The 19,255-nt window shown below is 41.2% G+C and overlaps 1 protein-coding gene across 7 annotated transcripts in view; it reads right to left on the bottom strand.

Moving 5' to 3' along the window:
* The window catches only part of ccdc180 (coiled-coil domain containing 180), a 55,021-nt gene that overhangs the window by 29,036 nt on the left and 6,730 nt on the right, over positions 1 to 19,255 (bottom strand). For 5 of the 7 annotated variants that reach the window (XM_041998272.1, XM_041998277.1, XM_041998273.1 and 2 more), the window contains exons 5-19: positions 18,364 to 18,483; positions 15,916 to 16,026; positions 12,541 to 12,636; positions 12,306 to 12,469; positions 6,941 to 7,060; positions 6,751 to 6,830; positions 6,520 to 6,608; positions 5,449 to 5,568; positions 5,011 to 5,184; positions 4,775 to 4,890; positions 4,446 to 4,578; positions 781 to 865; positions 586 to 701; positions 306 to 487; positions 18 to 187 (exon numbers count right to left, since the gene is read on the bottom strand). In XM_041998272.1, the coding sequence (XP_041854206.1) occupies positions 18 to 187; positions 306 to 487; positions 586 to 701; positions 781 to 865; positions 4,446 to 4,578; positions 4,775 to 4,890; positions 5,011 to 5,184; positions 5,449 to 5,568; positions 6,520 to 6,608; positions 6,751 to 6,830; positions 6,941 to 7,060; positions 12,306 to 12,469; positions 12,541 to 12,636; positions 15,916 to 16,026; positions 18,364 to 18,483 (1,876 nt within the window). The remainder of the gene's footprint in view (positions 1 to 17; positions 188 to 305; positions 488 to 585; positions 702 to 780; positions 866 to 4,445; positions 4,579 to 4,774; positions 4,891 to 5,010; positions 5,185 to 5,448; positions 5,569 to 6,519; positions 6,609 to 6,750; positions 6,831 to 6,940; positions 7,061 to 12,305; positions 12,470 to 12,540; positions 12,637 to 15,915; positions 16,027 to 18,363; positions 18,484 to 19,255) is intronic. The other 2 variants (XM_041998275.1, XM_041998274.1) reach the window with 2 other exon arrangements.

Below are 19,255 nucleotides of genomic sequence, written 5' to 3'. Positions count from 1 at the left end.
GTGTGGGTGTTTGTTACCCAAGCGGGGTTCGTAGATGTGGGTCTTGATGTGTTCAGGTTTCAGCTTCTGTAGCTGGACTTCCTGATCTGAGCACAATGCCTCCTTCCAGTTTGTTACCATAACAGCAGCGGATCTGAGGCAGTCGTGGAAATGCTGCTCAAGGTGGTCCAGAAAAAGAGTCCTGGTTCTGGACGATAAACACACACAGGGTCAGTCCTTCAGACGTAGACCGCTGTCTCTGAGAAGACATCACTGTATCACCTGTGTGTGTGTGTGTGTGTGTGTATGAGAGAGTGTGTGTGCACCTGTTCAGTGTGTATGTGAGCAACTCCACAGGTAACACACTCAAGTGTGTTTCCTGATGCTGGTTGGTCGATATGTCAGGTGAGGCAAGTTTGAAGGTGGGGCCAGAGTAGACCACGCCTCCTGATGATGTAATGGTGACAGAGGCCCTGATGTCACAAAGCTCAAGCAAAGAGGACTCTGCCTGAAAAACCACACACACACACACACACACACACACTGTGTAGGTATTTAATGAAGCAGTTAACTGATTGTTGTTTAATGACCTATGATCAGTTCTACCTCAGTCAGCCAATCTTGGGAGGTGTATGCAGAATGATCTGCATCATTCTGGAAGCTGATTGGATATTTTGCCATCATCTCATCTGGTGTCTGTGTTGCAACCCGCCCGCTGACTTCTAGACAAATAAACAAGCAATCAAAGAAGTTCAGAAACCAGATTGAACCAGTTCAAATCTGAGTCTGAGTGAGGCTGACCTGGACCCAGCTGGTCAAGCTGGATGCTGCAGGTGGATGATGGATGGAGGTTCTGCAAATCTTCTGGACTCTGAGGAGGAAACAGCTAGTAAATTCCCAATGAGCCAGTAGCCATTTGGGATTGTTGATCTGTCCTACACTCAGGGACATGAGCAGAGACAATCCAGCGGACTGTTCCAGGAATGTTTTCTGACATTGTATTTTTAGTTGCATGTTTGGTTCTCTAATGTTCTCCAAATATGTTTAACCTTTATGCCTTATCAAAGAAATTTGTGTAATTGTGAGGTGAATCCATTGAGATAAAATTTTGGCTGTGATTGTTTGCCAGCGATGCAATTTAGGGAGTGTGTGTTTCAGGTTTAAATATATATATATATTTGAGTTTCATCCATTTCCACTGTATTTTGACAGTGTGAGATGTTTTTGTTAGGTTGCTATTGTTAACGAATTTTTAACTAATTTCTTTAAAGTAAAATAAAGTAAAATAAAAATTACAGACAGGCCAGGAGCAACCGTCCCCCGACTGGGTCATACAGGACTGCAGCCAATGAGCCACCACTAACCCCAGAAGGCACACCCCCCACATACCTAGGGGGGAATGAGGGGAGGGAGAGGAGGACAGCGGGAGAGCCCAGACCCATGGCACACCACCCCCAGGCCTTCCCCACAACTGCATGTGATCCCTCCCCACCCACACACCTATGTCCTTGGACACTCCTGTTCACTCTAGCACACACACACACACACACACACACACACACACACACACACACACACACACACACACAAACCTCCACACACACATCATGCCCTGTGGAAGACATCCCCGGTGGACCAGAGGACGGGAGCCACAAATCCGGTCCCCACCGCCATCCCCAGCCTCCCCCCATCATCTCCCACCCAGATGCGACCCACTGGGCATCCCCGAGGACCAGCAGCCCCACATCAGTGCAGCCACTCCCCGGGGCAACCACCTCCCCCTGCCCAAGGGTGTGAGAGGTCCCCATGGCCCTCACCCTCCCCGCTCATGACTGTTTGCGGTGTGTGACGTTTGCAATTAAAACTGAGGAGCAGGGACCACATTGTGCTGGGAGCAAGGCCATATTAACAGCCCCGCCCTCCATGGCTGTGTTTCTTGTGTTTCGGTGTGTAATTAAAACCGATAGACGAGTCGCCACAGGGTGCAGCCAAGGAGGCCACTCGTCCCTCATGAGTATCTAAAGGCCGATATCAAACCTCCACTTTCTTAGTAAGATTACAGAAAAAGCTGTCTTTCAACAGCTACACAACTTCCTGACACTAAATAACTTTTTGATTTTGGCCACACCACAGCATTGAGACTGCTCTAGTTAAGGTCTTTAATGACATCTGCTTGAAAACAGATAGCGGAAACATTTCTGTCCTGGTACTGCATTTGACACGGTGGAACATAACATCTTATTAGACCAGTTAGGTTGGACTTTCTGGCACTACAATTAACTGGTTTGAGTCCTATTTAAAAGACAGGGACTTTGTGTCTATAGGTAACTATAAATCTAAGCAAACCAAAATAACCTGTGGAGTTCCCCAAGGCTCCATCCTGGGGCCACTGCTGTTCAACATCTACATCACTGATACTCACTTCGGTCCTACAAGGGCCGCAATCCAGCAGGTTTTCCATGTATCCCTGCACCAACACACCTGAGTCAAATTAATGAGTCATTGTGTAGAACCTGATTGGCTGTTAGAGCCACCTTATTTGACTCAGGTGTGTTGGTGCAGGGATACATGGAAAACCTGCTGGATTGCGGCCCTCGTAGGACCGAAGTGAGTATCAGTGCTCTACATGCTATGAAAAACAACAAAATATGTTACCACAGTTATGCTGATGACACACAAATCTACATAACCATCTCACCAGGAGACTACAGTCTGATCCAGACTCTGATCAACTGCATCGATCAAATTAAAGATCGAATGTACCAGAACTTTCTTCAGTTAAATGAAGACAAAACTGAAATAATAGTTTTTGGAGCCAAGGAAGAAAGATTTAAAGTCAGTTCTCAGCTTCAAACAGCTAAGTTCAAAACTAACAACCAAGCCAGAAACCTGGGAGTAATCCTGGACTCAGACCTGAATTTTAACAGTTATATTAAGACAGTTCTGAAGTCGGCCTGTTATCACTTAAAGAACATCTGGAGGATTTAAGGACTGATGACTCAGCAGGATTTAGAAAAACTTGTCCATGCGTTTATCTTTAGTAGACTGGACTACTGTAATGCTGTCCTAACTCCTCACCAAGACCAGGAAAGTAGATCCTAGAACTCCAGTCCTCAGATTTACACTGGCTTCCTGTCTGTCAAAGAACTGACTTCAAAATCCTGCAGTCAGTTTACAAAGACCTGAATGGTTTAGGACCAAAATACACTGAGGATCTTCTGGTTTGTTATGGCCATCAGGGTCAAATCTACCTGTGGAACAAACTCCCAGAAAACTGCAGGTCCACTGAAACTCAGAAGTTTTAAATCAGGGTTAAAAGCTTTTCAGTTTGCTGCCTCTTGTCAAAAGTCTAAAATTCCCCACACTGGAACTTATTTCTTGCATTTTATCTTTTTTATTTTAGCTTGTTTCATACTGTTTTTATGTTATTTATTTTATTTTTTATAAAGTTTGTTTATTCCTTCCTGCACCGGCTGTAATGCTTTTAATGTTTTATGTAAAGCATGTATGTAAAATTTGGCTTGCCTTGGAAAAAGTTCATTGTACGTCCAACTTCATAATAGTTTTTAATAGAAATTCTTTCATCCGAGTTTATTTATTCAGTAATTAAAACAGTTCTGTGGCCAGAAGGCTGTCAAAAATAACACGTTGACAGCAGTAACTAATTTATGTAATTAACTGCGTAAATTTTTTAACCGGAATTAATGCTCCCTCACACAGCTCCCCCCCTTTCCCAGTGAGAGGGTTCAACACTCACACTCTTCATTTAAAGAAAAAAATAAGAAAAAAAAAAGTTTCCTGCAGTTGTGTACTAGTAAACCTTCGCCTCCTCTGCTTCTATTCCTCCTCTCTAATGTTGTTCCGTGAACGGCTGTTGGTGATCAGCTGATCGGCTTCTCTGGTGCTAACACCGTCTTTCTTGTTGCGCTTGTTTATTATTCATCTGAGGAGGAAACTAGTGGTTCGTGGTTTGTCTTACATTTAACCCTAAGTATTGTTATTGGACGCTCTAGCAATAGCAAAATTCATCAGTCTCATGTCAATCAGACCCATGTCACTGTCACGTGAAGCTAAAGAATAAAATAGAATTTATAGACCTCTTAATAAAATAACACTAGTATCGGAGCTATACTTGGTTTCGGCAGATACCTAAACACCAGGTATTGGAACCGGTATCGGACAGAAAAAATTGGAACATCCGTACTTTAAATCCACAAATATCCAGAGAAAATTCTGTTGCCAAACAACTTTCTACCCATGTTCTCTTTACATTGGTTTCTGGTTCCTGTCAATATCAGCTCATGAGACCCACAGGAGATGTCAGTGTCAGGTTCTGCACTTCTGACCGTTTTCATGACAGTTTTTACAAATTGATGGGGTTACTATGGTAACTAGATATTTCTGTATCTAGGTCTGTAGGTGTGTGTGTGTGTGTGTGTGTGTGTGTGTTGTGGTTGCCATGGTACCGGTTGATGGGTGTGGCTGAGGCTGAGGCGGAGAAAGGAACTGAGGCTGCTGCTGTAGGAGAGCACCTCCTCCTTGAAGACAGCCGGGAGATGATTCGGGACCTCCAGCAGATCATTGAAATGCTGTCTGTAGCTGTACACACACGCACACACACACACACACACACACACACACACACACAGAAAGTTTAGACTACACAAAAAAGTTCTCTCCACAGGAAAAATCTTGTTTTATTCTCTTCGTCCTACTTCACTTCAGAGAAAGTTTCTGTTTTTACACATTTTCAGAATTTCAAAAAACATCCTGATTTAGCAGATGTGTGGCGTACCTGTTCTCAATGTCCTGTAGGTAAACAATGGCTTCATCCAGACATGTCTTCAGACTGTCCTCACTGCTCCCCTGACGGAGTTGCCTCAACAGGTCGTCCACATTCTCCTTTTTCATCTGAAACACAGCAACACACCTGAAAACCTGCTGACAGGTGCTGATAGACCTCGCCCCCTCAGAGGTCAACGATGTGTCCAATTAAAGGGAAACACTACAGCCAGCATGTCTGTAACTCACCTTTATGTGTTGTTGTTGTGAACGTCTCATGTCATCCAGGCGTTCATGCAGTTCTTCTTTTCTCCTCCGTAACCTGCAGTTGTGCGTCTCCCATAGCAACGCTGCTGCTTGCATCACAACAAACACACACCTACTGATACTGAGAGCGTGACGGGCCACAGAGTCCCTGTACACCTGCAGACAGGACAACAGGTAAACAGACAGGTAAACAAACAATAAACAGATAGAAAACAGGTAGTAAATGATCAATAAACAAACAGTTAATAGACAGTAAACATACAGTAAACATATTGAATGTACAAAAAACAGATATGAAATAGATAGTAAACAGACAGTAAACAGGTAAAAAAAAGCAGACAGCAAACAGCTAATGAACAGCTGAACATAATGAGTCCATCTGCAGAAACTGTTTCAGACTTTCAGGTTTGTATGACCGACATGTAAAGCAGCCAATCGAGCTTCATAGTGAGTCCGGCGTTGTCCAATCAGAGAAAGGAGCCGGGAGCTGACGATGTCGTTCACCTGCTCATCTGACAGCTGCAGAGCTGAGAGCGCCTCCTGGAGAAAGAGAAAAACACACACATTGAGACAGTTTCAGTTAAGATTGTTTCTCACAGCCCATCTTGTTGCCATGCAGAAGGCGGCACACATTCAGTCAGTTATTCACATTCACAGTCAATAAAACACCTGCTACTGTTATCACGACCCCGTGTTGCATAACCCGGTGTGTGCGTGTTCATGGCAAACCTATAAAAGGCATCATCTACTGAGCTGACGTCCCAATGAAAACTGCAAAACAGAGAGCAACTTATTTTTCCCAGGCTGATTATGGGTCCTCCTTGAGACTTGAAAACATATTCCGTGCTGTGCCTTGTGATAATTTTCATATATATTGCCGTAGGCTCACCACAAAGGGGTATACTTATTTCACAGCCAATAAGAAGACAGTAGAGGAATGGGTTCGGGATGATCGTAAGACCTCCTCACCCCTGTAGAGGAGCTTGTGATGAGCATCAACCAGGACCACCAAGTGATGGAGGGCATCCTGGGGGATACATTATCAGATCTGGGCCCAGATTACTGCAAAGGAACTCTATAAAATCCACCTCCAGTGCCAGTTTTCAAAGGCAGTCTGGAAATGGAATACTTAAAATTGAAGAATGAGGTAAGAAATACATGAAGAGCTAGGCCAAAATTAACAGCCTGTAAGTGAATGATGACATTGCATAACATAGTGTTTCTCTTTTCGGGCAATTAAACATGCAATGGGGAGGTTTCCAGACAATAACTGAAATAAAATTTGATCACACACATGGTTCCTCAAATCATTATGCTGGAGATAGGTTAGGTATAGCCTGAAAAATTTACTCCTTACCAGCATATGCTTTTGTACTAACTTACCCAGATTAGTCATTTTGGAACACAATCTCAAGATTACAGTTTAATCTAGGTTAACATAACCAGCTAAACCAGTACACCTGTTTTCTGGAATACCTGCCAGATCTTTACCTTACAGCACTCCACCTGTGCCAGGTAATCCTGCAAAGTTTGTTCAAAACCATGACGCAGCTCATGGAGGAAGTCTGCATGAAGACAGTCTGAACACACACACACACAGAGACACACACCATGTTAAAATAAAAACTAATGAGGACATGACTTCATTCAGAAAAATTGCATTGGCAATGACTGATGCTGGACTGGATTACATAACATGAGGGTAGGTGTGTACAAAGTTACCAATCTGTTCATTAACAGCTGTCAGTTGCTCGAGCCAATCAGAGACCAGAGCAGGAGAGCAGGTGGGTGGGACAAGGAAGCTGAAAAAAAATTGAATGGATATGATTGGACATAGAAAAATAGGTGGAGCCTGTAAAACTGATCAGCCAACGAAAGACATTGTTATTGTCATCATCATTATTGTTGTTACCTGATCTTTCGAATGATGTCACAACGTGTTTCATTCAGACCATGTTGGGCCATTTCTTTCTGCTGGTCTGAGACCAGCTGTTGACCTTCAGCGCTGATGCAGAGACTCCTGCAACACAAACTGTGAAATGCTGAACCAGCTGACAGCTCATCCTGAATTTCCAGTACAGCAATATTTGGGGGGTGTGGTAGCCTAGTGGTTAGTGTCTATTCTTCTGCCTAGCCTAGTGGACTTGGGGCTGGAGCTGGAGGTTCAAGGCTGTCAGGCACACGTCAGAGCTCGGCTAAATACTTAGCAACTTTGGCGCTCTGTTTAGCAAGTTTTCAGACCCTTTTACCGACTCTACTTCAAATAACCAACTAGCGACAAATCTAGCGACTTTTTCTGGTGTTGTTGGAGACTTTTGAAGATGGACTTGAAATCATGAAAGGAAAAACGTTTACTTCTCAATGAGTGCAAGATGCTACCACAGGCCCCTCCCCGTCCAAAAGAACACAGCCAGTTAAAAGCTGCAGTTAGAGTTCCTTGACTCGACTGAAAGTGATTCGTGCAAAGCAGACACTGGCTGATTCCGCTCTGATTTACCTTCAGATACATAGGCATATTAATGAAAAGTGTGGTGGAAAACATTTAAAAAGTAAAAGTACTGTTGTACTTTTGTACTTGTGTAATTAGAGAACAGCTGGAGCAGTTAGTTAAAGTACTTAAACATTTTTGTTACTGTTTTGGTTATAAATCCAATTAAATGCATTTTTCTACTAGAGCTTGAGTTTACAATATTAATTTCTGTGTATTATTTGATTTAGTTATCCACTAAAATACATTTAAATTGCTTTTTGGTGCAAATATTGTTATTAGAATCTGACTGTTATGGATATTTTGAGGCCAATGCCTTTTCCACTATTTGACAGAAAAAAAATTCTGATAACTGATTTATAGTCTGATTAATTTTAAAAATATGTATGAATATAATATCTTCTGTTTTATTTGTTTTAAAATTGTATTGTGAATTTTTCTTTCTATACAGAATGCATTATTATAACTCCCAGGTGTACTGATGAATTTATCTTTAGTTTATATTTCTTCTCTATACCTTTAAGGCCATCCATAACCTCACCCCTCCATATCTGTCCGATATCATCCACATCGCCCCCCCATCTCGCTCCCTCCATACATCTCACTGTGCCCCCTGCCTGCCTCAGCACCATGGGGAGCCGAGCCTTCAGTCTGCCACCAGACATCAGAAACTCTGACACTCTTCACCTGTTCAAAACTGCCTACTTATTGTAACCACTAAACTGCAAATTTACTCTGCTATTCATCCATTTCTGTATTTCCTATGTTCTCTTAGTGCACTTTGTTGTTTTTATTCCTGATTTCCTTTTTATATGTTGTTGAGGGTCTTGAACGGTGCTTTGAAATAAAATGTATTATTATTATAATTAGATTTAGACCATAGGTGTATGCTATATATATATAAGAAATATAAGGAGTGAAGTTACTAGCAAAACATTTATGCAGCCCTCTGATGCCCTTTCATGATAAATCACATTTGTTTCTACTCCATTATTTTTGTCAGCATGAAGTCATTACTTATATGAACCAAAATAAATCCCTTTCTCAGATGTCAAAACATGTCGACAGAGTTGTATTTTAAACTTAAAATGGTCACAAATAGTCTGGGACTGATGTCACTCCACAACAACACAGGAAGTTGCTGTTACAGTCTGAGTCACGTTCTAGTATTTTCTAACCAAGTAAAACTAGGAGTGACAGGACATCATAACAGTTGCTGAAGACAGAGAGTAATATTCATCATAACTTTCCCCTCCTCTCTGCTTCCTCCTGAAATGCGTTTCAACATGCAGCTGATGGAGTGATGAACGTTCGTTCTGTATTCTTCAATATTTTCTACACTTAATGTTATTTCTGCTATTACTTCTGGCTTTAAAGCTGTTAAGTAATGCTATGCTAGGCTGGCATAATCACAGCGATGTTATTGTTACATGAACAGAACTTAAGGTAGGTTAGCACAAATTTAGCAATGCAATGTAAATGAAAAGCATGACAGAAGCAACGAAGCACAAGTCACTATCAGAGTTAAACTGATAGTGGAGACATGTTGAGTCATTCTTAATTTCACCCGTCCATCCACTCTCTGTACCACTTGGTCCAGTTCAGGTCATGGCTAAGCTGGAGCCCATCCCAGCAAGTAACAGGTGAGAGACAGGGTACACCCTGGACAGGTCGCCATTCTGGTTGGTCTGTGTCTGTGCCTTGGGGTCCAAATCCTTCTCTGTTTGAATCACCGTAACATGTTTGTTGTGTGCTGTGAACATACACACAACCACCTGATGTGCTACTTTTTGTGCTTAAAGAACTCTCCGTCGCTGTTTCTGATTAAACAAGATGCATACAGTAGTTTTTTTAAATAGTAACCATATTTTTGACCCGGCTACGTGTACTAATATAAATGTGCGTGCACGTGACGTGTGAAGTTGCGGTGCACGTGCAAAAAAAAGGCTCCCTCAAAAGCCCCAGTGTAATTCGATCCCTGATTAAAGGTTTTCTAACAGTCATACGTGTCCTCATAGTCTGTGTATGAGGCCCAAAAATGAGAAAATTCTGTCACTTTCTCACTCGCTTGCTCCACTTTTTAGCAAATTTGTGTTCAAATGAGGGGATCTGAGATTTTTCCCTTTGTGACCTCACGAAAGGGAAATAACTACTTCCCCCAGTAATGGATAGTGCCATTGACCCCGCCCCCCTTTGAAAACCATTTTTAATCATGATTAATCATGTGAAATGTTGCAATTAAGCACATTGCTACATGCAAAATGTACTTTTCCTTTAAAAGAAGGGCTGCTACTATATGAAGAAAGTGCAGTAAATTTTGGTTTACAAACACTAAATCAGGGGTCTCCAACCTGTGGCTCCAGAGCAGAAAGGGGCTTTCTGGACCTTCCACAATAGCTCTTAATACATGGCTAAAATGCTAAAGAACTAATTCATGTTTTTAAACAGCAACAGTTTAAATAGTTCTTAATATATAAAAAAATCTAATATTTATGACAAAGAATAATGCAAATTTCAGGATTTACTAACTAAAAGGAAAAAGTCAGGAGGAAGAATTTAAAGCTGTGAAGCTGCTTCCTTCTAAACACAGAAGGTACTGTACGTGAGTCCCAATTCTGGGTCTGTGCATTTCCAAGTGCAGATTCATCGGCTACATACTGTACGTCATCGTGGTGCACCAAGCACTGTCCAATTTGGAAGGACCCTCTGAATCCACCCAACAACCTGCACTTCGTTTGGCCTGTAACGAAGGCTGTTGGTGATGCATCCGTTTTTCTCCCAGAATTCATTGCACACAAGATGGTGTGAAACAAAGCTCCAAAGAGTTTCTTTTATTTATTTATGTTAAACCACACTTTAGTAGAAATGTGACAAAACGAAGTGCATTAAATGCATGTTTGTTAAACGGTGGCATTAAAGTTCTATAATATTTTATATTCATGGATTTTTTTTAGGGATTAATGAAGAGTCTACCGGCTGGAAAACAACAGAGCCTCAGATAGGTTCTTTTCTTTTCTTCTTTTTTTGTTTTCACATTATTACTCGGTCAGTGTGATATGCAAATAGTAATTTTAGAGGTTTAAGGGATTCATCGTCCTACGTTGCTGCATTGGGAAATTCTTGTTGGCTAGGTAGGCTGTCCCATTTCACAAACGGTAAGCAGACTTTGAAGTGCAGGGTCTAGACACATTGATGTGTGCAGACTACGTAGGTTGCCGAGTGTCCTATGTAGTCTACACACTTTGAAGTATGTAGATCCTGAATTTGGACATAGCTAATATCTGTATAATATCCTCCGCTACCGGGAGTTAAGGGGTTAACATCCAGTTTTACAGGTCTAAAGTCAGATCTGTAAGTCTAGACTCTTAACTGACAGCTCAGTAAAACCATTTCTATGACTATCAAAGACAGTTAAGACAACAAACAATTAAAAGACCGGGTACACAAAGTCCCAAATAAAAAAAAAAATGTAAACAGAAATTATTGGCTCCCCATGTCCACCTGACATCATTAACACAGACAAATGACACCTCTACTGAAAACACACATCTCACAGATTCTAAAACTGCATGTTTCATCTCAAATCTATGACCAAGATTTACCAAAGCAGAGGCAAAAGAAGGCCTGATTTATGCTTCACATATGTAATACAAGGTCATAAAATGTCTTACCTATGCTGTCTTGCCTCAGTACTTATATCCACTAGGATTAAACCGCATTTAGCTAAAAAAAAAAAAAAAAAGAAAGAAAAAAGTTTCTCATTGTCTTTTGGGAGCATTTTCCCATCCAAAAATCACAAAAGAACCTGGGCCTCAGCCAGGGGAGGTTGGAACAGTGGCCTTTCTGTGTGGAGTTTGCATGTTCTCCCCATGTATGCGTGGGTTCTCTCCAGGTTCTCCAGCTTCCTCCCACCGTCCAAAGACATGATGTTAAGTTAACTGTTCACTCTAAAGTCTCTCTAGGAGTGAGTGTGAGTGGTTGTTTGTCTCTCTGTGTTGGCCCTGTGATGGACTGGTGACCTGTCCAGGTGCCTCTCACCTCTTAAAATGCTGGGATAGGCTCTTGCTTACCCGCAATATATATATATATATATATATATATATATATATATATATATATATACATATTTGTCTTTTTTCAGTTTCTCTTTTGATATATATATATATGTATATATCAAAAGAGAAACTGAAATATGACCAAGAAAAGAACAGGCCCTACAGGAAAACATGAAATCAGCAATAACGGGAAAAATCACATCATGGACTGGGAAAAGGCCAAAGTCATCCACACTGAGCACAATGGACACCAGTTGGATCATGCAGCCATGAACCGGGATGAAGGGGCTTTCCTGCTTTCTTAGGAACTCCTAGGAGGATGTTGTACCAGAGAGAACAACATCCTCCAGCGGCACGCCATCAGCAGGGGTGGCATCAGCCTGTCACTTTGATGAGTTGGATTGACAGGTCGACACCGCCTCAATGAACATCAGCTGATATTTACATGTCACACACCACCCAGTGACACCTCTGATGAAGACGGGAGGACTAACCTCAAAACATCAGGTAGGCTTATGACAAAACTAAGTGTCTGATAACATAAGAACTAAATCAGCTATAGAAAATTATATACACTATGAACTTGATTGGATTACTAACTCAAATCAGCTGATCTGGAACTGAAAACTCAGAGATTCTAATATGACTCAGCGTTTGTTAAGCCTTTTTTCTGGATCGGGTCCCCTTTTCTATTACACTTAACCACTGAAGATCGCATGAGATCTTAAACGTACCTGAACTGGCTGACAATGTCATCCACTTTACTACTCTTCCAGAGGCTCAGACCGTCCTCCCAGAGATGACGAAAGACTGACTCCCTCTGCAGATTCTCCTCTTGCAGGTGCAGAAGCAGACAAGCAATGCTGCGACGGTTCGCTAGCAGAGACTGATTCAACATCTGAGACACAAAGGAGGACCATAAGCATTTACTCTGGGAGGCGAGAGAGGTCAGAGGTGGCCAGGAGTTACCGTGGCCTCGGTGTGGATCAGTCTATGGATGTCGGGTGGAGACAGGAAGCCAATCTCCTCCAGCAGGCAGCAGTATTTCTTGAGAACAGCTCTGATCTGTGGCATAAACACAGAAAACACAAACTAAATATGTGATATGTTACTATGTCGGAGTCATTTTAATACTCCAACAGCCTGTTATCACAAGATCAATAACAACATTCAGGTTATGAGATGATCTGACTTGCAGTCCGAGCAGATAATCCCCTCTGCAGATAAAATCATAAGAATTGTGGAAGTGGAAGCACATTAATGAACATCAGACATCCTCTAATAGAACCTTGTGGTGCTTCCCTATTTGTTTTAGAGCGAAAGATAAAGATTCAGAGAGCAGTACATTAGTCATATGACAGAGACACATGCATGTCTTCATGCTCTGGATCTGCTTTTACATGATTGAACCAAAGACGGGCAAGAAAACTAACTCCTCTTCATCATCAGTGTCAGTTCCAATTTCATCTATAAAAGTGATCATTGCCAACCCTCATACCTTGAGGAAAACTCTGCTCTGAACTGAATCTGAAAGGAGCTCCATGTAAATCCATCACGGAAACAGCAGCTCAACACTGTCAATATCAGATCATACAGAGAACGAAACATTAACCCCTGATATTCATCTGATGGATGGATGGATGGATGGATGGATGGATGGATGGATGGATGGATGGATGGACAGATGGATGGATGGATGGATGGATGGATGGATGGATGGATGGATGGATGGATGGGTGGGAGGGGGGGTGGATGGATGGATGGATGGGTGGGAGGGGGGGTGAATGGGTGGGTGGATGTTCATCCAGCAAAAAGATGTAACTAATCTCAGATCTGATGACACTGTAGGTCAGGGGTATTCAATTGGTGGCCCACGGGCCAGAACTGGCTCATCTGTCCATTTGAATCAGCCCACTGCCCATCTACCCATACATAGTAAATTAATAATTTAATATCTACAACTAAGCTGTAAGCGTATTTCTTCGTGTTATTTTGCATCACTACATAGCTCTGCCTTTTACACTGTGGATTGATGCCCAAAGACATCATGTTCTTAAGAAAACATGTCGCCAGACAAAACAATAACAAAACCTAAAATTACAAGTGAGGTTAGTTTTTAACATAAAATGGCCAGACAGTGTTTTTGATTAGTTTTTATCAGAGAACTTGATACTAGAGAATATCAATTGTTATAGAGTTTTTTAAATCAGAAACCGGTCATATTTCCTTTTCCTTTTTCCACTAAAAACCATGTTGTGTTAACAACATAAGAGTAACAGTAGTATGGCTACACCCATGGAAAAATGTAGTTGAATAGCCCTTCTGTAGATAAAACTAATCAGACTGAACAGAGCAGTAGTGCTTCAATACCATCGTCACCATTACCACTCTGAAGCTAACTGTCACGGTTTTAGGCTAGGGTTGGGATTTCCCAGCCACATCTGGCTCCCTAGATAAGCAGGAGTCTCTGCTGCTCACTGCCAAATCGTCAGTTTCCTCCCGTATGTTTCCAGTCCTTCTTATCTGCCTGTTGACTTTTTTTTCTACCTTCCTGTAGTTTTTTTGTACCTGCCTGCTTCAGCCCGGTAATGTTTGCTCTATTTTTTGTGTGGCTCTCTTGGACTTTGAACTTCAGATTGTTTAACAGATTCGATTTGGATCCTGGACCAAGCTTATTTCCCTTTTGGATGAATAGAAGGAAATACTGGCCTTCTTGGAGTACTCTGCCTGAATCAGAATAACCCGGCGCTACTAACCCTCTAGTTCTTCTTACAGTAAACCCCTGTTCAACAGTTGCTCGCAGCTTCCCGGAGGCAATTCAAGATCAGGATCGCACCACTTCTGCTGGTACGTTATTTATATACCTGAGACATTGCCCTACGGTCATTCAGTTCTCAAACTCTTACGTCCGCAGACGAGCCCACTGCCAAGGACCAGATATAACAATCCTGAGACATCTTCCTGTGCACAATAAAATCTTATTCATCCAATCCTGAGGTCTCTGATCTTTTGTGGGTCCAATCTGCTGCAGGTTAAACTACAGACACAGCAGCTGCATCTACGTCTTTTAACTGGATCAGCACTTTATTTAAACAAATTTCCCAGCTTTTCTTTCCATATACAGATGAACCCACCAGTTACTAACAGTTGTGATCTAGCGTCATTAAACATTAATGTTTTAAATATATTAATAATAATCAATATAAAATAATTATTTCTATTAATATCTGGAAACCTCAGAGCACCACAAAGCTTTTTCCCTTAATGGAAGCATTGAAAACCATTACAGTCGTAGATCAGTTAATTTAATAAATTAATTAATTCAACTTAATTAATTCAAATCAGTCTTAAGATGCTATTAAGTGAGTTCTCATTCGAAGTGACCAAGACATGATTCAGAGGAAAAGGCACAAACGACTAGTTAAATGTGAATATTTTTAACTAGGCTATAATTGCATAATATCAAAGGAATATTTACATAAGGTAAACGGGAAGCAAATGAATTATACATGGGCAGGAAGTATGCAAGCGTGATACTTAAACCAGACTCTTATGGTAAGATGTATAGCAAAATGAAAACAGAAGTTAACTGACTTTCTGATTTCTGAATCCCACGGAGCTAACTGGCATCATCTGTTTAAGATGAAAGCTTAACTCCTAGAAAAGCTCATTATTTCACTATGACCAGGTCTGTAAGACAATCATACTGCATTTAAGTTGAGACAACACTTATAGTACTCTTCTGGTTCTGTTTGGACCGAGTCAACCCTCTTACAGTTTCTGGTGAACAATTCTGGTGCACAGAGGAAGCCTTGCTGGTGGTTGAGTTCCAACTAAAGCTCCCAGGAGACTGAAGGTCCATTACTTGTGGTGGTCTGCAGGGTTCTCCCTCTCATTCAGTCTTGTCCCGAGATGCTGCTGGGTCTGAGGTGTCAACGGTTGGTGTATAGTAAAAAGTTTGCATAATAGTTTTTCATCCCAATGACAGGTTTGTGGGTTTGCAGGTTTGTCTAGAACTCAAAAACCAAATCATGGTTTAAGCAAGGTTCAACTCCCACTCTTTGCCGAGACGAGCCAACCGGTTTCCCTGTTAGACATCAATTCAAGTCATAAATTCCTAAATGGGGGCTCTAACAGCCAACTCTCCCCCTCCTTGGGAAGACGTTTCTATGTCTCTGTTAAGAGAAATCCATCTAAAAATAAAAATGAATAAACATTAAAAGTAAACTTCTTGATGGGTCCCAACTGTTCCTTTATTACGTGCAGGAATGCGCTGCAGTTATCCACCAGTTAATCAGCTGTTTTAACACAAACATTACACATGAAGTAAAAGGTTAGTCTGACCTTGTCACTTCGTTGTCTTTCACATTCGCTCAGTTTGAGGTTCAGCTCTGAGATTTTGACCTTCTTCATCGTCACCTCCTCCTCCACCTCCTCCCAGAGAGCGCAAACCTCCTGAGAAATGCAAACACACACGCAGAAGTTTTGCAAGTTAAACACAGCTGAGTTTTTTTATCCAGAGGCAATCAATGTGGATTTAATACCTAAATATTTTCCTTTGATATTTTTGAACATTTTTCACACACAGATTTATTAGCCAAGTTTACATGTACACAAGAAATTATTGTTCACATGCCTGTTATATCAGCAGTACGTCAACATCACGTAATGCTTCACTTTAAATTACAGCTTGTATTACACTGTTCGTTTTACTTAATAAATTTCATTTTAAAACATATATTTAAAAAGTTATGTCTAGTGGAAGATGGAGTGAGACCAAAACAGAACTGGAAAGTATGTGATACAAATATATTGCTTGGGATTTTAAAATAAATTAAAATGAATAAGTGTGAGAAACTGAAATCAGTAGCAATAAATACACACACACAGCAAGACGGCAATAAATACACACACACAGCAGTGTTATTTACATCAGCAATCACGGTTTCCAGAAAACCAGGCAATTCTGCACATGTCAAAATGATTTATGTAGTTCAAATGTGTAATACATGCAAACACATGTCATGATCAGAATAACTTTTTCGGGGTCCATGTAAATAGTATAGAGGCCTGTACTATGAAGTGGGATTAAAATACCCGGGATATCTCTCTTTAGGTTGTTTTACCCAGACATTTGCAATCCTGATAAGAAGTACTACGAAGCTGAGTATCAACTCGGTAATTCAGCCCAGGGTTTTTCCATCTTGACCACATTAAAGTGGTTGTATTTGCAGCACATGACCAATCGCAGACATTGAGAAAACTTCACCCTGGAGCAGCAGACAATTATTCTTGAGGAAATATGAAGAATTCAAACATCATCCAGGCAAAAAGCAACACAGTTGTCATAGCAACAGCCAATAAGAAATGTTAGCAGAAAATTTCTGACTTAAATTCATGATTATACAAAATTAATTCAGTGGAAAATATAAACGGACAGCAGTCTGTTCACTCAATTTCACTTTATCACAGCCCAGATGTTTTTGGAAGAGTGTTCCTCATGTTTCTTTATATTTATTATTACCTCTGCCATGGCTCCTCTAGGGTGAAGTTTGCTGCTTTGCAGGGTTTCTCCATGTCTGCGACTGGACTGAAGCCAACTTTTATGTGAGTACGCACTGAAGATGGAAAAGCCCTGGGCTGAATTGTCTTGGCGGTGGTCATGTACTTTGGCTTTGGTTTGTGTCTGTCTGCCAGCAAAAAACCCCCAAAGGTTCTGAACGGATTTTGATGAAATTTTCAAGAAATCTCAGAAATGGAGTAAGGAGCAAATGATTAGATTTTGGGGGTGATCTGGATCTCTGCCTGGATCCAAGAATTTTTTAAAGGATTCTTTACTATACAGAGAACTTTGCAGGTAGAGCTTCTAACTCAAAAATAATGACCACAATCATTGGCAAAAAAATAAATTAAAATATCTTGGCGGAGTTTGAGCTCTGAGTGCTTGTAGTTTCCATTGAGTTCTTCCATTGAGGCTGTGAGCCTATTAATTCCTCACAGTGATGGCACGAGTAGTTGTGCGTTCCATAAATTCATGGTTCTGCAGTCATGCCATGTGTGACCATTAGCTATTATTAACCTCATTATTTACATGGAGCTAAACAGATTTGGGAACAAGTCAAAAACAAGTACAAAAACATACTTCAAAGCGCCCAGTGACAAGGTAAATTTCTTCATAAAAAGGATGCACCTATCCCTAAAAACGTTTTTCTCTAAGTACTCCTTTCACGATCAGCTTGCCAACGTGGACAGGATGTTCTAACAATGGACGTTTTTCAAGAGAACTGATTGGTCAGGAGGTAGTGCTTTTATAGTTTTTATCCAGAGCATAACCTGCTCCGGCGCACATTAGCCTTTCAGTGTAAGTTACCATGGTGATTTACCCCGTGAACCAGTGTTGTAGTATGGAAAACCCATTAAAAGAAAATCCAGCTTTGTAGTACAGGCCTCATGTCTGATCGGAACTGTAACCCAATTGAAGATATTATGCACGTGTGAACATGGCTAATGGATCTCAGATCAGTTTGATGCCTTAATGACTCAAACTTTTACCTGTGAAGAACATAACATCTGTATGAGTTAAACATTGTTGTGTTAATAAAACCTCAACAGCAGTTGGTTGCTCAACAGAAGAAAACCATCTTTCTCCTTCTGCATATGTTCATGTCGTCATTTGTTCATGTATTCATATGTTATATGCATATGTTGTCGTCATCTTTTACTATGTTCATATATTTGTGTTGTCATCTGTTCATTTGTTCATGTTCTAATGTATTCATGTGTTCTTTGTACCTGCAGACTGAGGTTTTGGAGAGTGCGCATTCTGACCATGAGGGTTCCCAATCTGCGGTTGGCATCCTGCAGAGATTCCAGCAGCTGCAGGCTGAAGGTCCTCACCTGTGTCTCACACACCTGCCAGACGTGAAGTGAGAGCATTAGCGCGCACTCACAGTGGTCTTTATTTATCAAACAAACTTACGACAGAAATCTGTGCACACGACCATTTCCACGCAAGGTTTGCCATTTATCAATTTGGACGTGAATGTGGGATACGATCAAATCTCACGACAGGTCTGAGATCGTGTACGGAAGTTTGAGTCGGTGTGGGTTAGCAGTTCAACACAGCAGATGCTGAAAATAATAATTAAACAAACCTCAAACCGTCTTCTCAGCATAAGCAGCCACATTTTCAGTACTTTTCAGAATACACCCATTTGCAAAAAACAAAGCACATTAAAATGGATTCCCAAAACGAATAAAATAAAACAGCTCAATGATACTGCTTGGAGTGCACACCGATGCACTCTAAAAAGGATTTGGGAAAATAAAAATGATAAACAGTCTAAGCTCAGACATGACAATTAGAACAGCTTAAATTTAATAGGCCCATAAATCTTTCATTTGAAATGATGAATACAGAGATCTGTGTTTGCAAACAAACTCATACCAATATTCACTCTTGGAGCATCTCATCACCCCGCTGGCAAACCTGCCACAGAGCCGGAGCGCAGGTTCAACAGTGCGCACACACACACACGTGCGCGGTGGAGTGCTGCGTCAGGTTGCTCAAGGGAGGGTGGATGCGTCTCAGACCAGCGAGGTGAACGCTCCTTTAGTCTCTGGAGAAAGTCTGCGACATTATTCTGTCCTGTGCATCCTGCACACCATGTTCTGTTAGTGGAGC

Source organism: Melanotaenia boesemani, chromosome 11 (genome assembly GCF_017639745.1).
Source record: "Melanotaenia boesemani isolate fMelBoe1 chromosome 11, fMelBoe1.pri, whole genome shotgun sequence".
In the NCBI taxonomy this organism is placed as follows: domain Eukaryota; kingdom Metazoa; phylum Chordata; class Actinopteri; order Atheriniformes; family Melanotaeniidae; genus Melanotaenia; species Melanotaenia boesemani.
This window is presented reverse-complemented; position numbering and strand designations above follow the sequence as displayed.